Raw genomic sequence first — 23,705 nt, forward strand, 5'->3', positions numbered from 1 at the left:
GCTTCCTAATTTTGCGCCTTGAAATTGGGCCTCTGTCTCTTTAAAAACTCCTGCTCTTTCTGAAACTCCGCCCTCAGAAAGTCATCCCAACATGGCTCCTCTATTAACCCTTTATGAAATGATTACATTACCTTTAACACGTTTTTACCAGTATTTCACTGAGAAGGAGCTCCTATAATGAGCCCAGCCGTTCCACCAGGTGAATGCTAATTCCTGCTGGCTAGTCTGAAGGATCTGAGTGGGGGAGGAGCTGCATCTGGTAGGTGTGACTAGATCCACCCAGGTAGTTCACTCAACTGAATGGTTGCCATGGAGATTCAAGGATTTCTCAAACATGTAAAACAACACTCCAGGTTGGTTTTTGATGAGGGAATAACATTTTAAAACTTAATTTTACATAATAATGCCCCTTTAAGAAATATTAGAATAATGACTTTAAAATATTGATTTGAAAGGCTTGTAATGAATATTTGTTTTAATGTATTTTAGCTTAAAAAAAGAAGTTTGCTACATCAGTTGCCTCCACCTTGACAAAGTCCACATCCATCACAGCATCCGTCGGCTCTCTCTGTGGCTCGCTGAACATGTGTTTTATTTTGAAGCAGGGTGAAAAGCTCTTCCATCCCTGTGTGTCTGAAAGATGCGTGCCTGAGCGTGAGAGCGGTGGCGGCGGCTCACGGCGAACACATCAGAGCGTTTCCAATCGCTGTCCGCTTGCAGGGTTTGAAACCCACGCAGCAGCAGCCTGTTCTGTATCTTGTTAGTCTCTGTGTTTTGCTCCCTCTCAGTGCAGCCACAAGCCATTCTCTCCCTTAAAACTTTCCGTGGCAGACGGAGACAGAGGCGTCCGCCGCGCCCATGGCAGCTGCCTCCGCTTCAGATCTTCTGGCACATATGCAGCCTGGACTTGGACGAGGAGGTGGCATCTTTCCACACCTTGCAGGAGAGGCCCTTGGCGCAGTCGCAGCGCTGGAAGATCTCCAGGCCGTGGGAGCCTTTCTTTCTCTGCTTGGTGCACACTTCTCCCTGCCGCAGCACCGGCTTGCAGATTTTGGTCCAGAAGTGGCGGGCGCAGCAGTAGCCGTCCGAACAGTCGGACGAGCGCAGGCAGGAGTCGCCCTCATGACCTTAGAGAGGAGAACAGGAAATGATGAGTCAAAAAGCAGCCAACAGCAAAACAACAAAAAGTACTCACTGGCCCAAAACCGTTTTGGATTTTGTGAACTGAAAAGTGTGGAGTGCATGTGCATTCAGACTCCTGTACTTTAGAGAGCCATCTTTCATTCACAGCTGTAGGTGTTTGGGGTTTGTTATTATGAGACTGTAGCAGAAGTCTGAAGAAAATCTAAAAACGTCCGTAGAAGAATTAAACACTTTCACACTGTAAAACATTTGAGCTGCATTTTGTTGTATCAACTAACTTCTACTCTTTAACCCTCTAAGGTCTTGGGTCTGCACACACTCTCCAGAGCAGGCATTGGTTTTAGAGGGTTAAGTCAAACAAATTTTGCAAGATATAGATTTTTAACTTACATGTTTGAGTTTGTGAAAGAGAAACAGAGCAGTAAGTTGTGTTGCTAACGGCAGTGGGAACTTTTTCCCAGGGTGCTTAGCGGCAGGTTTTTGTATCTTGTGTACTACATTGACTTGCCTCTGGTGTGTTATTAAGGCAAATGCTCATTTTAATATAAACGTCAGTTTGCTATGGTTGAGTACAAGATCTTCTCACATTGTTTAAATCCCGTTCAAAATAAATTTTTCTGAGAATTCAGTGTGATGTTCCATCAAAAGTATTATCAGATATTTTGTTTATGCAAGTTGAAACATGAATTTTAATTCTTTTAACTTAAAGTAGTTATAGTGATTTGATAACAAATGCTTCCTTATTCTATTTTTTAGATACTTTTTCTGACATATTAAAAGCAGCAGGTGAACCTTCATTTTCAAGTTGAGCCACTTTCACATGTTTAACAGTGCACATGAAAGTCAGTATTACAAATGTAAAAGTTGGTTTAAAACTTTTGCACTGTTTCTTTTCAGCTTGGTGCGTTGTGTGTTCAGATGTGAGTCTCACATTAACATAAATCAGGTGACATGAGTGGTAACCTGGAGTCTCAGTGACTTATTAGCAATATAGAAGCTAACCCCCATTCTGTGGTTGTTCTTATGTTTCACATAAAGTGTGCTGCTCCCTGTGAAACTGCCGTCACGGCTCCAACTAGGTGCAGAAACAGCTAAAGCTTTGTGGTTTTGTAATGTTATGCTTCGGGTACACCATTGCTGACACAAGAGCAGAAAGCCAATTATCAACATAGTTTGTGGACTGGCAGCGTCCATGAATACTTACAGACCTCCAGAAGGGGAACAACAGACAGATTCAGACCCCTTCAGGCTGAAATCTTACCCTTTAGCACATGCTTAGGCTGGCCCCTCCCTTTCTTCCTCCAGCTGTGGTCTTTGGTGGACAACACACTGGGGTTATCTATTGCAGAGATGTGAGGCGACAGCACGCTCTCAGAGATGGAGACGCAAATATCTGCAGCGAGAAAGAAAAGAATAGACATCAAGGTCATTAAAAACAGAAGAGGTTTTAATCTGCCTGCCGTCTTTGGCTGTTTAACAAATCGCAGATTTGTTGGAGTTTATTTAGATCACATGATTTTTGTTTTGCAGACCTTTTCATGGAAACAATAGAGATTCTTAGAAAGACTCTTCAAAAGACCAGAATGTACTGCAGGCCTGAGACACACGACTTTCGGGAATGCTGAGCACTTTGGGAACTGAACAGAAAACTTTCAGTAGAATATCAGAGAAGGAATCCTGAACCTTTTTCCTCTCTTTCCAGCTGCTGCTGTATTAAAAACACCCATTATGTGGGTGTAAAGACACTGAACTTAAGAAGATTTTCAGGACACATGTCAGATGTCACATCTTTGAAGTATATTGGTTTCTGATGCAGCCATGGTTTGAATAGAGTATCTGTATTGGGGTGAAACGTGTGGAAACCACAGTGTTCAGCTGCATTTTATTCATTCTGATATTCATTGATCAAATATATGAAGGCCCCAAGTGGTCAAAGAATCGTTTTCTGAGTATTAATTTCAGTTTCAAGCATCCAGCATGCAGAAGTGAGTGAAGTATCTGGATAAAACTAGACCATCTTGTTATTGTTGCATAGATTCTGTAGCAGTGCTGCAAATGTGTGTGACTGAGCTGGTCGTGAAATTTTCTGATGTGTGTTAAAAGCTGGAGTTTTATTTTCCTGTTGTTTCATGAAACTGGAACAAACATGTATAAGACAGAAAAATTGGAGAACAAAATGCATTTTGCATGCTTTTTGGTAGCTGTACTAAAGCACAAGAGCAGTTTATTCAAGTTGAATCAAGAATTTAAAATCTTCTAACTTAAGATAAGTAGTTACTTTAACTTGATAATGTTATTGAAAACAATATAAAAATGTGCTTGTTCAACTGGTGAGGACAGTTTTCCTACATAATGTGAAATAATCACTTAGTTTAAATTACCGTATTAAGTTATAATAACTCAATTTAAGAATAATGAGCTATCAGAACTTAAAAACAATGTTTAGACAGCTTGTTTCATGTTAAATCAATTTGATGAACTTTAATTTCTTATGTTAATTTTCACAGCAGCAGATTAACCGTCATTTTCAAGTTGAGCCACCTCCAAATGTCTTTTATGTATATTTATAGAAAATACAGAATTAGAGACACCAGAACTCACTGCTGATTTCTAACCTGGAGTTTTGGTTTAATTAGATCTTATCAGATAAAATGGATCAGTCTGTTGAGTAACACAGAGAGAATGTGCCTTTGATTAGTTTTCTGTTTTTTCTCGTTTGATTGAGCCTAAACATCATTATAGATTGGTGTTTATTTTCTAATGTGCATGCATGTTAATACTTTCTTTCTGTAACTCAATCTTGTGCAGTCTTGCAGTGTCTAGTTTATTTCTGTTTGGTTCATTCGCTGATTTGTTTAGATGGCTCTCAGAAACATCGCTCCATCTTCTCTGGTTTACATCCAACCAGCCCACAGAGAAGTTTCACTGATAGGAGAAGAAATTTTAGCTCAACTCTAAACTTGTTAAGGTCGACAGAAACACTCAGGATATCATTCATAACACTTAAAACCAAAATGTTAAAGGTTTGGTGCTCCACCTTTATCGATTATTTATCACTGTTGCCATGCCAACAGTCTTTTGCTAATTTTTTCTGCTTTTCTAATTTCTTCTACCTAATTTTTCAATAAAGCAGCATTCTTGGGTGGCAATGTGTGTGAAAACAGAAATGTGTCCACCTTAAATATTGGACTAACATGAACGACTTTTACCCAGAACTTTGTATTTTAAAATTTATTCTTAAATTTAAAATTTCTCACTAAGTGAAAAACATGGTTTTAGGGCTTCTGGGCAGCTTCGTCACCCAGAAAGAGTTTTACACAGCAAGTAATGTGTGAGAATGTAAAAGAGAAGTTTTATTGTTCTGATCTCTTTAAACTAATTTAAATAATAAACTAATGCCGTTTGATAACTAGGATCTGTTTGATTGTATCTTTGATTAAAATTAAAAGTTTTTTTGTAAATTGACTTGAATATGGAGTGAGGTTTATTACCATGTTTAAGATAAAATACAGAAATATTGAACTGTTTTCCAACATGGTTGGGAAGAGTATGATGTATAAATCTATTGATTCACTGAAAATAATAAATCTTTGTGAGTGTGTGAGCTACAGGACGGTTTCTGTACGAACACTGCTTTACAACAAAGGCTGAAACATTCACCAGTTAAGGTTTGACTCAGTCAGGCTTTTGATTTTAACGTACTTACTGCAGCAGCATTTAAATCAGGACAATACTCAGTCACTGTGTGAGGTTTTAAATCTCAAACATTTTAACTTCCTGTCCTCCGAGTGTCTGCAGGAAACACATAAATCCCTTTACAATACTTTAAACAGTCATTGTTTATGGACATTATTTATTATTACCAATAAAAACAGGAGTTATACACAAAGTTTAACTCAGGATTTATAAACACCAGCTGGTGATATGTAAAGATCTAACAGTGTTTATAAATTCAGCTGTAAATAGAGGCTTTGAATGCAACTCTATGCACTTCCTTCACTCGTAACTGTTGAGTGATATCACAAGAAACAGCAAGAAGATCAGAAATATTTTGTTATTCTACAGCTAACCCAGTATTTAGGAATACAGAAATTGTTGATTTTTTTTTTGTCAGACTGAAAGTGAGGCAAAGACTCCACACTATTTCATCTTGCCAGCAAATTTCTTTGGTGCATGAAAATGTGTAGTTTTAAGTAAATTATGTTTCATTATTGCCTTTCTACACGTCTGAATCTGTAGCAAACATAATAGGATTTCTAGCGAAGCCAGGCTGCTGAGGATTGTTTTAGCAACTCAAACCACAAAGACGAAACGTTGCTAAAATACATTATGTAAGTGATGCACAAAAACAAGGACTTGATATTAACTTTTCTTAATCTCATGCTATGCTATGCGGGTTCTCGGTTTGCACTAATGAAGATTTGCACAGCAAGGCAGGCTAAATGCTAAGTGCAAGTCTTTCATCACTTCACAGATGGTGTGTAGATAATTGATTTTTAACACTTCACTCCTCGGCTTCATTTGTTTATGAGGACAGTTCGATTTGTCACTGAATCAACAGGAAAATAAACAAGAACAAATTTTTATTAATGTTTTAAACAGAGGTGAGACTCAATTATCATTTTAAATTGAGTTATCTGTAATGAATTACAGATAACTGTAATTGATTAATTGGATTTTAATTGAAAACTATATATGGACAAACAAAAGCAACATTTTCAATTCAAAAAAATATTTTTGCTGCTAAATTATTGAATAAATACTTATTTCATTCATGATAACTTATGAAATTTCTGTGGACGCTAACGCTAACAGTGGCGACTTCTGCAATGCTGCTACATCTTTACCATTGAGTAGCTTAGCTAATAGGTTAACTCAATTTAGAACAACTTGAACACAACAGTAGCCCAGTGTCCAATCAGATTGGTTTTTAAACAGAAATGAACCCCGGTGCTAAGAAGCAGCTTTGGCTTTGCTGTCTATTGCTGTTTATTGTGCATCAGCTTTACAGGAGTACCAGAAACAACTGAATACAAAGGTTCCAGCTCAAAACGTTTGAATGTAAAAAAAAAAAAAAGTGATTGACTCAAAATCTATGTAATTAATTCATCAAAGTTAACATTTTAAGGTTCCGGCCCGAGTTTTAATACTTGCTTTATGTCTTTTATTTATCTTATTTTTGTAAAGTTTTTGTAAACTTGTTTTTTGAACGTGCTTAATAAATAAACTAGACTCATATCTGATCCAAAACAAACAGAGTTTCCAGTCTAAATCAGTTTGGTGGTAAAACGCCTCAAAGAAAAGAAATCCAGTTATTGAATTCAGTGTTGAACTTCTGCATAATTAAAATGAAATGAGAAGCAAGTGTGCGTGCTCACAGTTACTGCAGCGGTTCCCAGGGCAGCACATGGCGTCCCGGTGGCAGCGCTTCTTCCTGCGGCGGCAGGACAGGCAGCGCGACGAGGCCTGCTGTTGGCTGTGGCAGTAGCTGCCGACGCTGCACTCCTTGTCATTGCTGCACGGATACACCTGCTGCACACACAAACAAAACTGTTATTAAACTTTGTATGGCACAAAAACACAAAACTGTAAATATTTACATTTTGTTTATGAAATCTTCAACTCTTTAAAAAATAATTTTATTTTAGTGAAACATGGCAAATGAAATGTTAGGAAATTCTTCTATTTGAATATTAAACCTGTGGGTTTCACATTAAAACCAAAGAAAAACACTGAGGTGAAGTTTGAGTTGTACTGAAAAGAACTCGATAAATAAGTAAGACTTTAAAATAAAAATTAAACATCAGCAAAAAAAGTCAGTAAAACTAGATTGTTGTTTTATTGAGCGAAAGAAAAATCAGAAGTTTCAAATTACAAAGTAAAATTAAGTATAAACATTTTAACATTAAATTTCAGTATAAGAAATGTTAACTGGAAATACTCCCCAAGAAATTAATGTTTGAAATTTTTATTTTTTAAATAATTTTCTTATTTTATTTAAATTTTTTTGATGAATTCAAATAATGAGCTAAAAGAATATAATCAACATAAAGGTGACATGAAACTGTGATGTAAAAGAAAAGGCAATACTTCAGTTTAAACATAAATAAATAAATAAATAAATAAATAAATACTGTTTTTGTATTGAAAAATTAATCTGAACTGAATAGTACACCTTTATCTCCATAAGAACTGAAAGTCTTTCATTTATTGTACCCTCAATAATCAGAATCTAAATCAATTTTCAGAATGCCAAAGCCTTCCATGAAACCCTGAGATAATCATCTGGATTTGGTTCATTTCATAAATAAACTGAATTCAAGGCATCATGTCCACTTAACAAGGTTAATACGTCTAACCTGTGAAAACACTAAAAATAACCAAACTGCATCCAGAGTTTGCTCAGCACATGTTCCTCCGTTCCCAGCGCTGAAAGCACCAACTCTGTCCTCATCGAACCTGCAGTGCTGTGAAACGTTGCACTTTAATTTGTCACAAATTCAGTTTAATATCAGACTGACCACAAATACAAAACATTATTGCTAATTAACTTGTTGAAGAGGGAATCCAATCAAGCTGAACTGATCCTGAGTGAAAGCAAAATGGATTTCTTTGGGTTCAGAATCAATAAATCATCATAAACAGAACCCATCCGACATGAAGTAGGCTAAAAAAACCTCAAAAAGCAACACATGATGACATGAGCTGAACAAATTTAACAACAGATGAGAAACAAAGTCAGACAGCAATTAAGAAAAGGTGACAGTGATTTCTGAAGCTTTAAGATTCCAGTGAGCTGCAGAGAGAAGCATCATCTAAAATGGTGAAAACATGGACATTTAATCTCTGCAGACTTTGATTATCCTCGCTGGGGTCAGAGGTCATGATTCAACCCAAAAAGAACACAAAGATGAGTCTAATGCCTGGGTCACACTGCAAAATTCAAAACCTAAGACAACACGCCACAGAGGAACCGATTTCACTCACCAACATTCAGATGAAAAAATGGAAATCTCTCAAAATCTCTCGAGACCAAACGTGACTTCAGAGTAAACAAACATGGCCTACCGGGAAGAAGCAATGGCGACAGTTTGTGGATTATTTTTAACGGAGAAAAACGACTCAAAACCACGTCTGGTCCCCCCTGGAAGATGTTTGGTCTTCTGCATTTTGGATTCCTGAATGTTGTTTCTGCCACTTTGCTCTCTGATTGGCTACGCGTCACATTCACCAGGCTGCGTTCTCGTTTGTCGGCGGGAAAACACCACACACGCTGAGGGCCAAGACAACCCGACATGGTGAATATCCCCGATCAGAACGGTCCAAATCACTCTGAACACACGGCAGGAATATCTTTAGAGCCGTCACCATAATCGCAGCATCCTCAAGATTGTCGGAAAATGGTGTCAAAAATCTGAATAACTATCTTTCCATGTGAAGCAGACATTCCCAGAAAACAAATTAATGACCAACTAATGGCTCAAAAGTAAAACCAAATGGAGATTTACAGTGGTCTAGTCAAAGTCTTGACTTGCATCTACTGTGATGCTGTAAAATTACCTTAAACAAGTTGTTTGTGCCTGAAAACAATTCTGCAAAAAAGAGAGAGCCAAAATTCCTCCTCTGAGATGTGAAGGACTCATTTTCACCTGACCCTGATGGCGATTAAACTAGCTTCAAGCTATTTGATTAAAATAAAAAATGAAGCGTTTTCTGTGTAATCTAAAGAGCTCAAACAGTAGAAATACACCGAATAAAATAAATACTGTAGCATCGCTGCTTTGACTTCATCCTTCCAGAACAAAAGTGGAACCAAAATGAAAAGTTGCTCTGATAGCTTCAATATAAAACAACCATTAAACTAAACCTAAAATAACTGGTTAAACTGGACAACAAGGCTGTGCTCCTACATAAGGCTTTGTACCAAAGTAAATCTTAGCCAAACACAACCATCTGTGTTTCTTCATGATTTATTAGAGATAACTGCACCAGACTCTCACTGTTTTTGAGTATTTTTATACTTGCTTTAAGTTCCCAACGTTTCTTTTTTACATCAAAATAATCTTGATTGGAATTGTTCTTTCCCTAAACTGTTGCCTGCAACTGAAAATAAATGTGATTAGGAATGCTTCCCTTTCACTCAGGCCTCACAAAGTGTTCAGAGTTTTAATGAGCTGGAACTGAAGGGAATTTTAGCAGGCAATCATTTTCCTTCATAGTTCATTTAGCTGAAATTCGACTTTGGTTTTTTCAGAAAGAGTAAATAGACTACAAAGTGCAGCAGCGGATATAAGGAACTGAAATCATTAGAAAAACAAAAAGACACACCTTAGCAGTTACAGCATCCACATTTTCCACATACAGAGAGAAGTTTTATTGGAACCAGTATCTTTCCTTTCACATGCAAGTCCTTTTGTTCTTGGACTTGGAGCGGAAGCAAAGGCGCTTGGTGTAAAATGCACCACAAATCAAATAAACTTTGTAGATGTATGAAATAAAGTGATGAAATTTGCACCGAGTTAATAGAGAAATAAAGATGTGAAAACTCTGAGGTGAAACACGCTGACATTCACGTCCTATTATTAATAACAATAATAATAATAATAATAATTATTATTATTATTATTATTATTATTATTATTATTATTATTATTATTATTATTATTATTATTATTATTCACCACATATTTACCTTTAAAAGTTTGAGAGATGATCAAAGGTGTAAAGTTTTCCCACCAGATTAACACCAAAAACATGCTAACAGCGAGGCGGGGGAGGAACCGACATGAACGGCGTTGAGTTTCAGGCGAGCGCGTTGGGCTGCTGCACCGCATCCACATTCAGCTGGCACTGCGCTGACAGACCTGATTTACTGCGGCTCACCACTGACAAACATCAACTATTCAACTCGGGACTGCGCATGACATGACCCAACTGAGTCTGGGTGAAATAATTACATCCACACTCTTAGAGAAAAAGAACCTGGGTTCAGCGTATCAGCGTCCGTAAGGATGGGTGGTCGCGCCAAACAAAAAACAGGGAAAAAAAACTAAACAAAACGGGGATCAGTTCAGACAAAAATGTTTAAATCAACAGCATTAATATTCCAGTATGTTATAATTTCTTTCTTCTGTGCTTCAGCTTTGGAAAATTAAGATGATTGGAGCTTTCTGGACGGTTGCCAGTCTGACTCTTTGAAAACAGATGGAGTCGCTGACAGAGCCAAAGAGAAATTAGCTTGAATTCAAGCTGAATGCTCATCCATCATCATGTCAGATTCCAAGAAATCAAACACTTAACGTGTTGATGGAAGTAACAGAGCCATGGTGTTTTATAGATTTTCTCTAATGCTTCTTAAAGGTGGTTGTTAGAAAGGCTTTATGTACTATAATAAAAGGGAAAAAGAGGGAAACAGCTTTTTATTAAAGCTTATCCTTTCACCCATGTCTCTGTACCTCATTATTAGATATATTTTCACATAATTAAATCTTTTTGCATGGATTAAAATGGCATAAACTTTGACTAAAAACAATATTCCATAAAAATAATAATGACTTGGATTTGATTCTGTTCAGTGAAAGCTTTGCCATTTCTCCCGCCACAGCAGCTGGTTTGGAGTTTAACAAACTTGCTGGCTCACAGACACCAATTAAAATGTCCTGAGTGCCACAGTTTAATGTTATGAGTTTGTGTCACTTTTACTGTGTGTTTTATTTCAAAACAAAACACTAAAAATAAAAAGCTTCAACATGGAAAGCAGAGGAAGAGCTGAGCAGAGAGCTGCTGTACTCTGGATTTATAAATGTCAAGATTTGTTCATCAACTCTGTTGGCTCTTTTAATATCTCCAGTTGGTGTTTAAAAACAGTCAACAGCAAAGTTTATAAACACAAAACCCCAGCAGGGATTTCACAAACAGCAACTGCAGCATTTATAAATTAGACATCATCAGTCTGTGATACGAGGAGCTGTTTGTAAAGCTGCACGGTCAATATTTTGAATTATTTAGCCTGTTGCCTGAGAAAATTATGAAGGTTATTTTTCATATTTTCATATGTTTATACAGTTGTTCATAAATGTCACAGTTTTAAACTAAATATTTAACCCGGAAGTTAATGGATATAACAAATGGATTAAATATTGGCTTATCGGTCTAAACTAAACTTTAGTTTGGATCCAAACTAAATATTTAGCTAACAAGTTAAATATCAATAAATATCTATAAACAGAATATTTATTTGAATTCATAAGTATTCAAATAAATATTCCAGTGTGGCCAGTGATAAAAAACAGACTCGGAGGAATTTATTTATCAACATTTGGTCAACAGCAGGTTGTATTTTTCCTGTTAAATCCTATTGAAGCAGCAGGATGAGGTTAATGTTATTATTTTTCTTTTTGGGTTTTGTGGACCAAACTCTAATGCTGACCAAAAAACGAACTCTGATCCACCTATAAACTGGTTTTGGTTCTGTTGAGATCTGAATGCATGTGAACACCAAACGGACGGGAGACCGCTCCAAAAGCAGGAAGTGGACTACAACGCAGGGCATTCTGGGTAAATAAAACCAAAACAACGCATTAGTAGCAGAAATGACTCGTAGTCGTCAGGCATCGATAAAATCTGACGCTACTCAGATTTTACTGAAGAAGGAAGTTGTGTTCAGTGTCTTCAAAGGTTTTTATCTCGTTTCCTTCAGTGGTTCTTGGTGCAGCGCCCCCACAGGCGAGGAGGGGAACAGGTTTCTCAAATCTTTTGGAGAATATAGAAATCTTATTACAATTCTGTCGGTTTTAGTTCTTCATTTAACATATAAAATGTTTCCCATTCATGCAGTGAATTTATATGCATTTTGTTCCATTATAGACTGCAGCTCTGCTATGTTGCATAATACATTACAAGTCACTGAAGGCAGGTGATAATGCTGCACACCTGGATGTAATTCTAGATAGATTTAAAGGTATTAAAAACCGAGTACAGGCCACATCTTTCCTGTTTACCGAACAATGTCTCTAGAAAGCCATCTTTAACAACCTTCAGCACTCTCAAAGCACAAACTGCCATTTAACATTTCTGTCTGAGGACAGATTAAACGTGTAATAATCTGGCTTGGAGTCTCTGGTTTTTTGAAAGGACCAGGTTGTCTGCCGTCGGTCTAATCACCTCCGGCTCCAGCCTCTGCCTAATGAACCAACATTAAGATGGTCCTCAGACTGATAGTCATACTCCTTAATTAAAACAATATGTCGTAATTCCGGCCTTAATCTGATTAAATACTTCATAAATTTTGTGAAAATAGTTTTTCTGAATTAAAGCATTAACTTCAAAGCTGGGCTCTGTTTATTAAGAGAGATGCGTGCATTCCTGAGGGCTGCTGGGGCAAACATAAGCAGATGAATTTGTTGGAAATATGAGGAGAAGTTTGGGAATTTGCAGCTGGAATTTTTCTCCCCTGACAAGAAAAATGTGCTGTTATCTAAATACTGAGACAAGCGGGGCCAGCCACATGCTGGGCCACTTCAGATCTGTCCGTCCGGCTGAGCTACACTTTCAGATCAGCAACAATGAATCTGAAAGGCTGGCGCAGACCTGAGGACACCTCTTCCATCAAAAACCAAACTGAAAGACAGATCTGAGCGATATGGGACCTCCAACCGCAGCTGATAATCTCCCCTGTCGCGTTTTAAAGCACCTCGTCTCACTTCTGAGGGACATTCGGATGCATCGTCCCCATCTCATATCTGCTCCCTTATTTTTGCCTTCACACATAAAAGCGCGGCCCCTGGATCTAAACACGGTGCGTGCTCTGCGCCCTGCCCTGCATGCTGGTGATAAACAGACACAGGTCCATATGGGAAACCGCGGGTCTCGTGTCGGTGAAGACCCGCTGCTTTGAAGAGAAACACTAAATGTGCGGGAGCAACAATCTACAAGGGATTTACTGCAGGATCTTTGAACAATCCTTCCCGTATTTACCTCCATCTACCCATTCCTCAGTTATGATGTCATTTCCAAGGAAGTTTTCCGTTATGCTTATAAATAACAGCAGGAATGTAATTTCTTCTCGGGTCTAGTCTGCATAAAAACTCTAAAAAATATAACAATGACAGCAAAAGAACACATCATTCTAACAGAACCATCTGTTTCAGTTTAATTAGTAAAAATTCTCCTCTGGCTGCAGTGATTATCATGGTGATTAGAAACTGAAAATCCAGATGTAGTTCTCACTGCTTTCACAGTTCTCTGCATTTATTTCTGAAGATAATGATGCTGCTATCTCGAAGGTTTATTTCAGGTTAAATGATGTCAAATCGGATTAATTTCTTTGTCATAAAAACCTCCAGTCGGTCATGGCAGATCAGTGTTGTAGTACTCGAGATCGGTCTTGGTCTCGAGACCATTTTTTTGATGGTCTCGTTCTCGTCTCGGACTCGACCGCATTTGGTCTCGGTCTTGTCTCGGTCTCGGGCGCTGAGAACTTGGCATTTTATTTCAAGACCAGTCGAGACCGCAACTGTTAAAATATCACTAAACATACAGTACACTATATAGTTTATTTGTTAACATCTTTGTTTTCAGTGGATGCAAAACGCACCGATTAAAATCCAAGCAACTACGTGTTTCTGTTACTCCCCCCTCCCCTCCTCACCTTTCACTCTCCCTCCTCCTCCCCTCCCCACCTTTCACTCGCACGTGGCGCTCCAGGACATGCGCAGTGGTTTCCTCTCAGCGGCAAAAAATGTTTGTCTAATCGTCAGTAATATAATAGCGCTCCATAAATCATAAAAAATCCTCCGATGGCCACAGCTAACTCAGCAGCGCTTCGCTTTCACAGACGGTAGACAACGTCTAACTTTTTTCGTCACTTAGAAAAGTAGCTCAAAGAAGGTAAGCTCCGTTAACGTGATGTTATCAAAGCTGGCTGCAGAGACACATAAGCATTGTGATGAAAAATGTTATCACTCACTGTGCTGAATTATTTTGCGGAGATGTTGACTGACTTGTCACATATATGGGACAACGCTGTGTCCAAAAGTCTGCAATATATTGATGCGACATTCATGAACAGTACGATTCATCTGCTCATCTCTTTATTTATTAGATAGGACTGGAGTCCTGAGAGTCGTTCTGTTAGATCACCATACGCTGTCAGAATAGCATACATACAAGTTATGACGAAAATAAGTCATTAAATTGTTTTAAATGATAACTATATAGATATACATGCGTTGTCGTGGTTTCAAAGTGTATTTAAAGCAGGTCTGGCTGCAGCTGCAGTCAACTACAACACACGCCTGTGTAAAACTCATTAACCTACTTAACCGCTAAGTCAGGATGCCATACAGCTGTTAATAAAGTGTATGACTATCTACGTAATGATTCTATGTTGCTGATTAAATAAAATTATATGGTAATGAGTGTGTGACAGATATAGCCGTGAGTTTGTGCTAAGCGTATGACGATCTGACAGCGTATGCTGACCTGACAGAACAGAGCAAGCAGATCGTAGAACAGAGATGGAAGCATAGCAGAACCAAGAGTTTGTACTGCTTTTAATATTGGTTAAATTTATTAAGTATTTAATATCTAGGTGTTTTTATGGGAATATGGGTCTTTCAGATCAATTTGAGAAGTAATTTTGATCATATTTCACATTTTGTCGTATCATGTAGCGTGAGCCGCTGGTCTTGGTCTTGACTTGGTCTCAGACCCTAAAAGTCTTGGTCTTGTCTCGGTCTTGATACACTCTGGTCTTGGTCTTGTCTTGTCTCGTGTTAGGTGGTCTTGACCACAACACTGTGCTCACAATGAGCCCAGTTCTGGTTCTGCTACAGGTTTCTTCCTGTTAAAAGAAAGTTTTCCTTTCCACTGTCGCTGCATGCATGCTCAATGTGATGGACTGCTGTAAAGCCAACAACACAATGCAAACGATTGTCCAAGAAAAAGTGAATGCTGGTCGCAGAGCTGAACGGATCGGTCCAAGATATCGAGACTAAGTCAGTATCAGATCAATGACAGTCGAAACGTTTTATGATATACGAAACCAAATCATGTCAGTAAAACTTTTGACACTCGTCTCACTGTGAGTAACTTCACTGAATGAAACTTTTTACCTAAAATTCATCAGACCAGACACAAACCAAGAGATCATATTGGAGTGAGACGTCTTGTTTATACACCAGCTTCGTTGCTCTGATGTCACAGGAAGTATTTTATAAACATTTCCTACTGTAAATATTAGTTTAATAAATTTTATATTGGGGAAAAATGATTTACAGAAGTGTTTTTTCTGCCTGAATTAGTTTTTTGTTGTTGTCAGTATATCATTTCTTTGCAAGAATTTTTATTTTTATAATCGCCATTAAATACCAGAATGTTAGGGAGTGTTGGAAAGGACAGAAGGTTCTTAAAGAGACAGAGGCCAATTTCAATGCGTCAGATATGATTGTGACACAAAATCAATATTCTTTAAAGTTATACTTGCATCAACAACAGAAGGTAATATAGTTATTGATGCTATAAAAGGGACTGTGTGCCTAGAAAATACACAATACCCACATGAGCCGTAATTCAGCTGTAAAGACCAAAGTCCTAAAACGGGGAAAGGTGAAATCTTTACTTTTCACGATTCCCCTTCAGTTCAGTCATTTTTCACTCTGTCTCATGATGGCAGGAGCAGCGTCAGAAACCTGAAGCTATGAATGGTGTTAATGAGCACCGCGGGCTTGAAGGAGTCAAATAAACAATGTGGCTGAGTAAACAGACTTCATGCCCTGGAAGCAGAAGACGGCCAGTATCGGGTAACATAGGGATGATGGCGCACCAGTCACTCACACCGCCTTCAAACGCTGCTGCTTTCATCACGCAAAACACATGTGTTTACAGCCAAGTCGCTCTGAGACTCCAGGAACGGCAGCGTCTTCAGCTCCACGCTGATCCCACACAAAGAAGAGGAGTCAAAGAGCATCATGGGAAATCCGGGCCTGTTTGCCTTTTAAGATAAACACAGGTCTCCTCTGTCATCAGAGGAAACACCACACATGAGGGTCCCGAAGCGGTACTTCAGGTTGTGTGAAGTGAGGTTGGGCAGAGTAGTCCTGAGCGGTTAGTATCTTACTCTGAGAATGATCTTCATTTTTGACATTTTGACATTTGTCTCTGATGGATCTTCTTATCTTTGTTTTATTAATTGTCATGTTTACGTGAATGTGTTGGCTGTCAGCACTACTCGTTGCAAATGGATTGTCCTTCAGGGACACAATAAAGTGGACTGAATTGAATTGAATTGAATTGGGAGAAATTCTCACAAAGTTGTTTATTTTTTTAAAACACAACACTTTTCCATCAGATTGTTACTTTGACTGGGACACTTGGCATAAACCAAATGTTGCAAAAACTCTACTTTTACTATTTTCTCCACTAATTGTTTTTGAGAGTATCAATAAATATCAATAAGTTTAACAAATATGATGAAATACTGTGTGCTTTTTAGTCACACTTCTTTATGTGACACATTAATAATGTAAATGCAGGATTTGTGTTTGTTTGGTTCTGATTGCTGTCACAGCCAGACAGTTACATAAAAAAGTGATAAATAGATTTTATCATCACTTTTATCAAAATATTAGCAAACAATATTGCAATAAAACTTTAAGTATCACCCACCTGTAATCTGATGCAGAACGAAATTCACCAGATAACTCAGAAATATGTTTGATGTGTTTCAGATCAGAGATGCTCACTCCTGCAGGTTCATTCAATAATGTGATTTATTATCGACTTGCTGTTTTTCTGTGCCTGAGCCAAATGAAGGAGGGAAACATTAGCATTGGCTAGCATAGCCAGTGCTAGCATTTTCCTGTCTGGAGCAGGGAAATACTAACATGTTTGGGTGTCTGTTCCTCCTCTTCACTCACAGAAATATTGTTGTAAATTCTCTAAATGGCTTCTTAATCTGTAAATAATTGACATTGTGGCATAAAAAAATAATATTGAGGCTGGAACTGGAATATTGAACTGGAAATCTAAAGAAATAGAAAGTTTCTTAGGTTGTTTTCACACAGTCGGGTAGACTAAGTTTTATTGGGAACTAAAGTTACAACATTTGTTACATTTTCAGCTGCTGTGGTTTATGTTCATATTACACTGAGTCAAACGATCTTAACCTTTTTAGAAAAGCTGTTCCCCTCCTCACCTGTGGGGGCGCTGCACCAAGAACCACTGAAGGAAACAACCTGAAAACCTCTGAAGAATAAACTGAGTTCTATGTGGTGTGGTAGTTTAACAGCTAGAGGTTTTTATTAATCTTAAATGAGAAGCCAAAGGAAGATTCCTGCAGAATGGAGCAAAGCAGTGTGGCCCCTCCGCCACCTCATGCTGCCTACTGCCATCATCCTAAAAAAAATACTCAAACTTTCTCCTTTTTTACAAGTAAACTGGTATTTCTATGCATTTCTAGTTCTAATACGGCGCAGTCAAAGAGCAGCAATCAGACCCCAGCAGTGTCTGTTCTCACATCAAAATGATAAACTTTCTACTTCCTGTCCTTTTCCTTAACAGTCGCCTTCTGGAGACAGAGGAATCCTAAATGGACATCTGCTGCCCAGATTGCTCAATAAAGTTAATCTTTATTTTCACTGAATAAAGTAACTGGTCAGATCTGATGCTTCCTGCCTGGTTTATACACACATGCCTGATGAAGTCTCTTCTAAGGCTGCGTTCACACAGCGGGTCTTCATGCTCAGTTCCAATTCTTTGATTATTTTTTTCTTTTATGTGGTCGTTCATATTACTGAATGATGACTTCTATATGAACGGTTCACAATCCCAAACAAGAACGCAGACATCACACAGCAGCGCACTGTTTATGAAAGTAATAACGGACGCCGATCAAATGAAAGCACAAGCAACAGAGATTACTGGAGCATTGACTACAACGTCTGCAGAGGAATCTGTTTGTTTGTGGAGTCTGAACTGTGAGAGGTGGAACTGTAAGGTGATGCTTCTCCGACTTCACCCCTTCCTGAAATTCATAGTTATAATTTTCAGTCATTATTTACGAGCAGATCTGGCTTCTTGTGGTGCAGAATCGCAATGCATGTCTCACGACAAAGACATAAAAGTCGGATAAAATGCGACAGGAAAGTTCAAACCGCAGACTCTTTGAAAACCATTTTAGATCCACATAAGGAAGTGGCAAGAACTGGATTTTGGGGGAAATGAAAAGATCAGAACCGGGCCGTTCAGACTGGCTTGGAAAAGTCAGATTTGGGTTTTCCTGCTGTGGGAACGTAGCCAAACTTCTCAGAACCACAAAGATGATCCCCAAACCCTTCGACTGGTGATTCAAACAAACAATAGAAAACTGATTGATTTGAAAACCTTTTGGCCTTCAGATGTTGGCACCCTGGGCGGTGAGCCGTAGTGCAGAGGAGTGATAATACGTAACCCACTGATTCACAGTTTAAGCAAACTCTTCCAAATCTGCACCCAGCTGCTTTAATCACAGTAATTAGCCTCACAAACGACAGAGAGAAGATGTTTAAACTTCCACTGTGACAAACTTTGGAAAGAAAATCCTGCAGTTGTTAGTTCAAAACTAAAACTGGAATTACTACCTATAAGTAAAACCTCATGCACTGAGAAAACACAAAATCATACCAAGTATTTCTAGTCTAATTTCTAGTGCAAATATCTTAGTACACTTGAAATAAGACAAAACTAACTCCTGGGCAACTTTTCATAAAGAAATAGGAGCTTAAGTCAGTAATTCCTTAATATTGATGAAAAAGTTCTAGTTCCATTGGCAGATTATTTCACGTCTAACAAGAGATTTGTGGCAAAATAATCCGCCAATGAAACAAATACTTTTTCATCAATATTAAGGAATTATTGACTTAAAAGGAGCTATTTCTTTATGAAAAGTTACTTGTAAATTATTTTTTTTCTTATTTCAAGTGTGTTAAGATATTTGCGATAGAAACAAAATTACAGTAAGATTTTGTGTTTTTGCAGTGTGATGAAGAGATGCAGCCCGGACCTTTAACCTGCCCTGTGGCATCCTGATGCTGTGGAAAGCCGCCGTGGCATTGTGGTGGTCTCTGCACATGCAGATGGTTCCCCCCACTGTCTGCTCCCCCGAAACCACCAAACACTGCGGCAGTGGCACCGGTAGAGCAGCCGTTCAATCTGCGGTTTGGCAGCGCTGCTTGAGGTTGCTTTTCCACACTCCGCAGAGGAGAGAGAGCGGCTTTTCCAGCGATTCCTGCGTCTGAGCCGGCCGGCAGCACTTAGCAGGTATTAAAGGGCTTCACCGCAACAGCAAAATGATGTAACAGGAAAGGTGAATATGACGGACAAGAGCAGATATCAGTCTTCAAACTGAGTTGGAAAGCTGCTCAGAGAGGCGGATTTAACGACCTGGACTTTGACTTTAAGTCCTAACAGTTAGATTAGAAGTTAAAAAGCGTTTGTGTGTTTAGTGTGAGATGAAAACCTGAGCTGACCACAGTCTGAGCGGCGTTAGCGGAGCCCCCAGACGCCCCGTAAGGGCCCCATAATCCCAGCAAGCGTCTGGACCACTTTAACAGCACTAAGACCCAGACAGAAAATTACCTCAAGTGTTAACTTTTTCTCACATTTCTGCTGCATTAATGATTTACTGTGGATGCTAGCAGCTCCCGCCAGCGGCGTCAGGTTGGAAAAGGCAATTAGGGGTTTACGAGGGGTCCGACGCTCCAAATTCCACTAACGATCCACACATGACAGGAAGAGCTTGTTTCAGGTTTTATTCTGTGATTTTTGGAGTTCAATCCTGAATCATAAATTCCAATTTGGGCATTTAAGTAAAGGGCAATTCCGCCGTTTTTAGAGAGCTTGGACTGCATTTGATCCTTTAACACATGGAAAGTAACATTCTACTCTAATCAAATAACCTTTATGATAAAGTTTGTGACGTCTTAAACCATCATTTAATTCATTTTAAATGACAAAAATGTGTCATTTTCATGGGTTCTCTTCGCCATAGATCACTTCAAAGGGAACAAAATATAAAAACTGGAATATTTAGACCTAAACTGGATTATACTTCAGCTTATGGTCTCAGAAATGCTTATTATATTTATCAATATACTCAAAAATGTCTATTGCAGTGGCTTAAGTGGTGTCTAGATTAAAAACCACAGTATTTATACTAGCATAACCTGAATATTATCAAAGAATCGTAATTATTGGGAAGTAAAACTTTTACTTTTTATGTGGAAGATAATAAAACAGCTTCTCAGATGTTTTGGGAGCATTAAACTCATTTTAGACAGACTGCTGCTCTCAGACCACTGCAACCTAATTATAGTGCCTAATTATCCACTATAAAGAGCAATCTGTAACAGTAAACTCTGTGATTTATGACACCTTTATTCTTTCTGCAAAACCGCAAGAAAAGGAGTCATTTCAGTGCTTTCAGAACATCAACGGTGAGTAAAACCTTTGCTTTATAAAAGTGGATAAAAATGATAAAAGCAGCTACAAAGTAATTCCTTGGCAATCTTTTCTTCTCCATGTGAAACTCAGACACATTTTAGGACTTTTAGAGTATTTTAATGGTGTCTAGCATAAAAACTGCAACACTCTGACATTTAAACTTGAACTACAGGTTTAACTCTCATCAATTAAACTTAGGGTTGAACATTTTGAAGCTTTTACACTTTTTGCGAAACACAGAAACAGGTTATTTGTGCTGTTGTAGATCACTTTAAAGAACAAAAACCACAATAATCTGCATTATTCTACAATCAAAGAATCTTAGAAACAGAGTTTGATGCCTAAGTTTCCAGTTCTACTTGTGAAAACACAAAATTACTGACTATTTCAAAGATTTTTAGGCATAAAGCACTTTTTAAATGTTGTCTAATGTAAAACCAGCAAAATTTGGAGAAATCAAGCATTTAATGATTCTGGTTTCAAATCACCGATATTGTTTAAAGTGCTCTAAGTGTTTGAAGATTAACCCCATCAAATGTCGCCTTAAGTCCGTAAAAGCAGTGAAATTAAACTTTTTTGGTCGTTTGAGCAAACGCAGAGTAAATGTTTCACCAAAACCAATCGATCAGTACATAATCAATATTGAACAATCTAGTCCGTATTTGAGGCAAAGCGCTTTAGATTCTGATCCTCAGCGGATCAAATGCAGTTCAGGCTCATTAAAAGCTGCGAAACTTGAGCTGGGCAAGAAAAGAAACAAGAAATGGAGCAGAAAAGGAAAAGCATTTGCGACTTTATCTTACTCCTTTTTGTGCGTAAAATCACCAGACGTCATTTTTTAGCAGGTCAGGAATTGGAGGAGCGTACCTGCGGGAGGAGCCGCTGCTTCCTGGTGACCGGGGCGGACCGGTTCGCTGCCTGGGTCGGCGTCTCCTCCAGGGAAGAGGGCTTGATGGAGTTGGCTTTCGGACGCGCCTCGGACACCTGGGATGCCTCCGTCCTCACAGAAGCGACGAGAAACAGCACAAAGCAGCATCTACTCCAAGCTGAGTCGAGCATCCTCTAAGTTAACACCGCGGTTTCAACGTAATGATAATAATAATAATAATCATAAAAAGAAGGTTTGATCCTGTGGAACAAGCTACAGTTTATGTCTGGGTGAGCAGCGCGCCCCGGCTCTGTCCGTGCGCCACGCACCGAGCGCGCTGACGGGCTGAGTGATGAAGGAGTGTGTGAGGAGTGTGTGAGGAGGTCTCCACCGGCTGAGTGGCTCTCTGTCCTCCTGCAGGCTCCTTTATGATCGCAGATACTTTCTGTTTTTTATAGGACTCTAATGAGTTTTCTTCCTCCGCCCCCATTCAGCATCTGAGAAAGCCTGAAACTGATCCGCGGCTGCCGCTCCTCCACGCCGACTGCAGCAGCCTCCGCCGGGAAAAGCCCATAAAATTATACACTGTGTGTTTTAACGGAGCACTTGACCCTTTTTACTGGGAGGTAAGATGGGGAAGAAAGGAGGCAAAGAAAAAGTCAGAGTTTGGCTGGTTTAAAAAGAGTCATTATGAGAAAGGAGGAAACTTTTCCATCTTTAGAGTCATTCATTTATTTATGAGACTCTAATGTACGGTACATTCTGGCTCCATAATGTCGAATAAAAACTCTGATTTTCCCTCTGCTGTAGGTTGATTTAAAACTTTTCCACATTTTGTCCAACACTTCGGTGTATTTTATCAGGATTTTATGTGATAACCCAAAACCATCAGAGAACCGGAAAGTTGTATTCAGGTAAGATTAGCAAAACTTCAACATATTTTTACTCCAGTAAACGTAAAAAGTAGCCGTCCAATTATTCGAGTAAGGGTTAAAAAGGATTCGGCAATAAGTTTCCTCAAGTACTAACTGATCAAATTATCAATCATTTAATGTTTAAAAAAATCACATTATCAGACGGATTGAAACATAAAGTTAGATGGAAATATTTTATCATTTAAGAACCAAAATGATGATGATTTATATAAGAAACAAAAATAAATAAATTCAGGCAAAAGAACATTTTTCCAAATCTTTCAATAAAAATCTTATGAAACTTTAACAAAACTGCATGTGTTTTGTTAAACACATGCAGTTTTGTCCATGTGTTGTGCAGACACAGAATCCAGACATTTTACTCCAGTAAGAGCAGCGCTAGCTACTCCTAAAAGGAAATGTTTTCAAAAAAGTTACTGAAGTAAATGTAACTACATGTAACTAAGTACATGTAACTAGTTACTACTCACCTCTGCCCAAAACAAAGATTCATCAATGTAAAGTGGGAGGATAATAATGTCTAGTTTTTAAAATGTTTCACAAATATCCCCCAAATATTTGTAAGAGATTTTAAAACCAGAATAACCAAATGTTTTCAGAAAACAGTTTATATTCAATTCCAATCAATTCAAGAATACTTTACTGACACCAACAGGAAATTAAATCAAATTATTTAAGTTCAGTAGTTGGATATTCTGAAGACTGTGGATCTCCTGTTCCAGTTAGTGTTACAGCAGTTTGAAGAAGCCTCTGACTGAAGACAGTATTTCTGTCAGTCTCATGAAGATGAGATTGGTAAATAGAAGCTGATGGTGTCAGTTTTGGTAAGATCTCTGTTATAATAGTACATTTTATTTGTGTAATGCTTTTCTATCTACTCAGTGTTTTTATTGGAGTTCAACAGAATAAAACGAAACAACGCAACATAAGACTTCAAGTTCTAAAAAGTGAGATTAGAATGGTAATTCTTTAAAAATCATGAAAACATTTCCTTTAGCACATAATTATCATAAATATAAGTCGGTTTGAGCTCTAAGCCTGAACTGTTTGGATCATAAAGGTTGTCCTTGGTCACTCTGGAGGAGCCGCAGAGCGCCAACGCTCAGGTGGAAGAATCTGTTGACAGGAAACTTTTACTGGTGGGGTCAAGTTCAGTTCCTGACTTTTCCATTGCAGATGTTGGTTTTAGCCCCGCTGCTATGAAATAAAACCAAGAGCTGCAAAAACTATTTTATTAGATAAAATACAAAGAATAAAAAAATTAAGCTAAAATTTATTTC

The 23,705-nt window shown here is 38.3% G+C and overlaps 1 protein-coding gene across 2 annotated transcripts; it reads right to left on the reverse strand.

Moving 5' to 3' along the window:
- Positions 1 to 768: 768 nt before the first annotated feature.
- On the reverse strand, positions 769 to 21,997 carry dkk2 (dickkopf WNT signaling pathway inhibitor 2). Of its 2 annotated transcripts, none has more exons than XM_015049932.1 (4): positions 21,490 to 21,997; positions 6,522 to 6,672; positions 2,405 to 2,536; positions 769 to 1,127 (listed from the first exon to the last, which is right to left on the reverse strand). In XM_015049932.1, exons 1-4 carry the CDS (start codon positions 21,679 to 21,681, stop codon positions 877 to 879), a joined length of 726 nt encoding a protein of 241 aa, XP_014905418.1. In that variant the 5' UTR covers positions 21,682 to 21,997; the 3' UTR covers positions 769 to 876. The 2 variants fall into 2 exon arrangements, with proteins under 2 accessions (XP_014905418.1, XP_014905417.1); XM_015049931.1 differs by having other exon boundaries at positions 6,522 to 6,675; positions 21,490 to 21,991.
- Positions 21,998 to 23,705: the final 1,708 nt, after the last annotated feature.

The sequence above is a fragment of the Poecilia latipinna genome, unplaced genomic scaffold (assembly GCF_001443285.1).
Source record: "Poecilia latipinna isolate Pla-1442-1.1 unplaced genomic scaffold, P_latipinna-1.0 Scaffold967, whole genome shotgun sequence".
Lineage (NCBI taxonomy): Eukaryota > Metazoa > Chordata > Actinopteri > Cyprinodontiformes > Poeciliidae > Poecilia > Poecilia latipinna.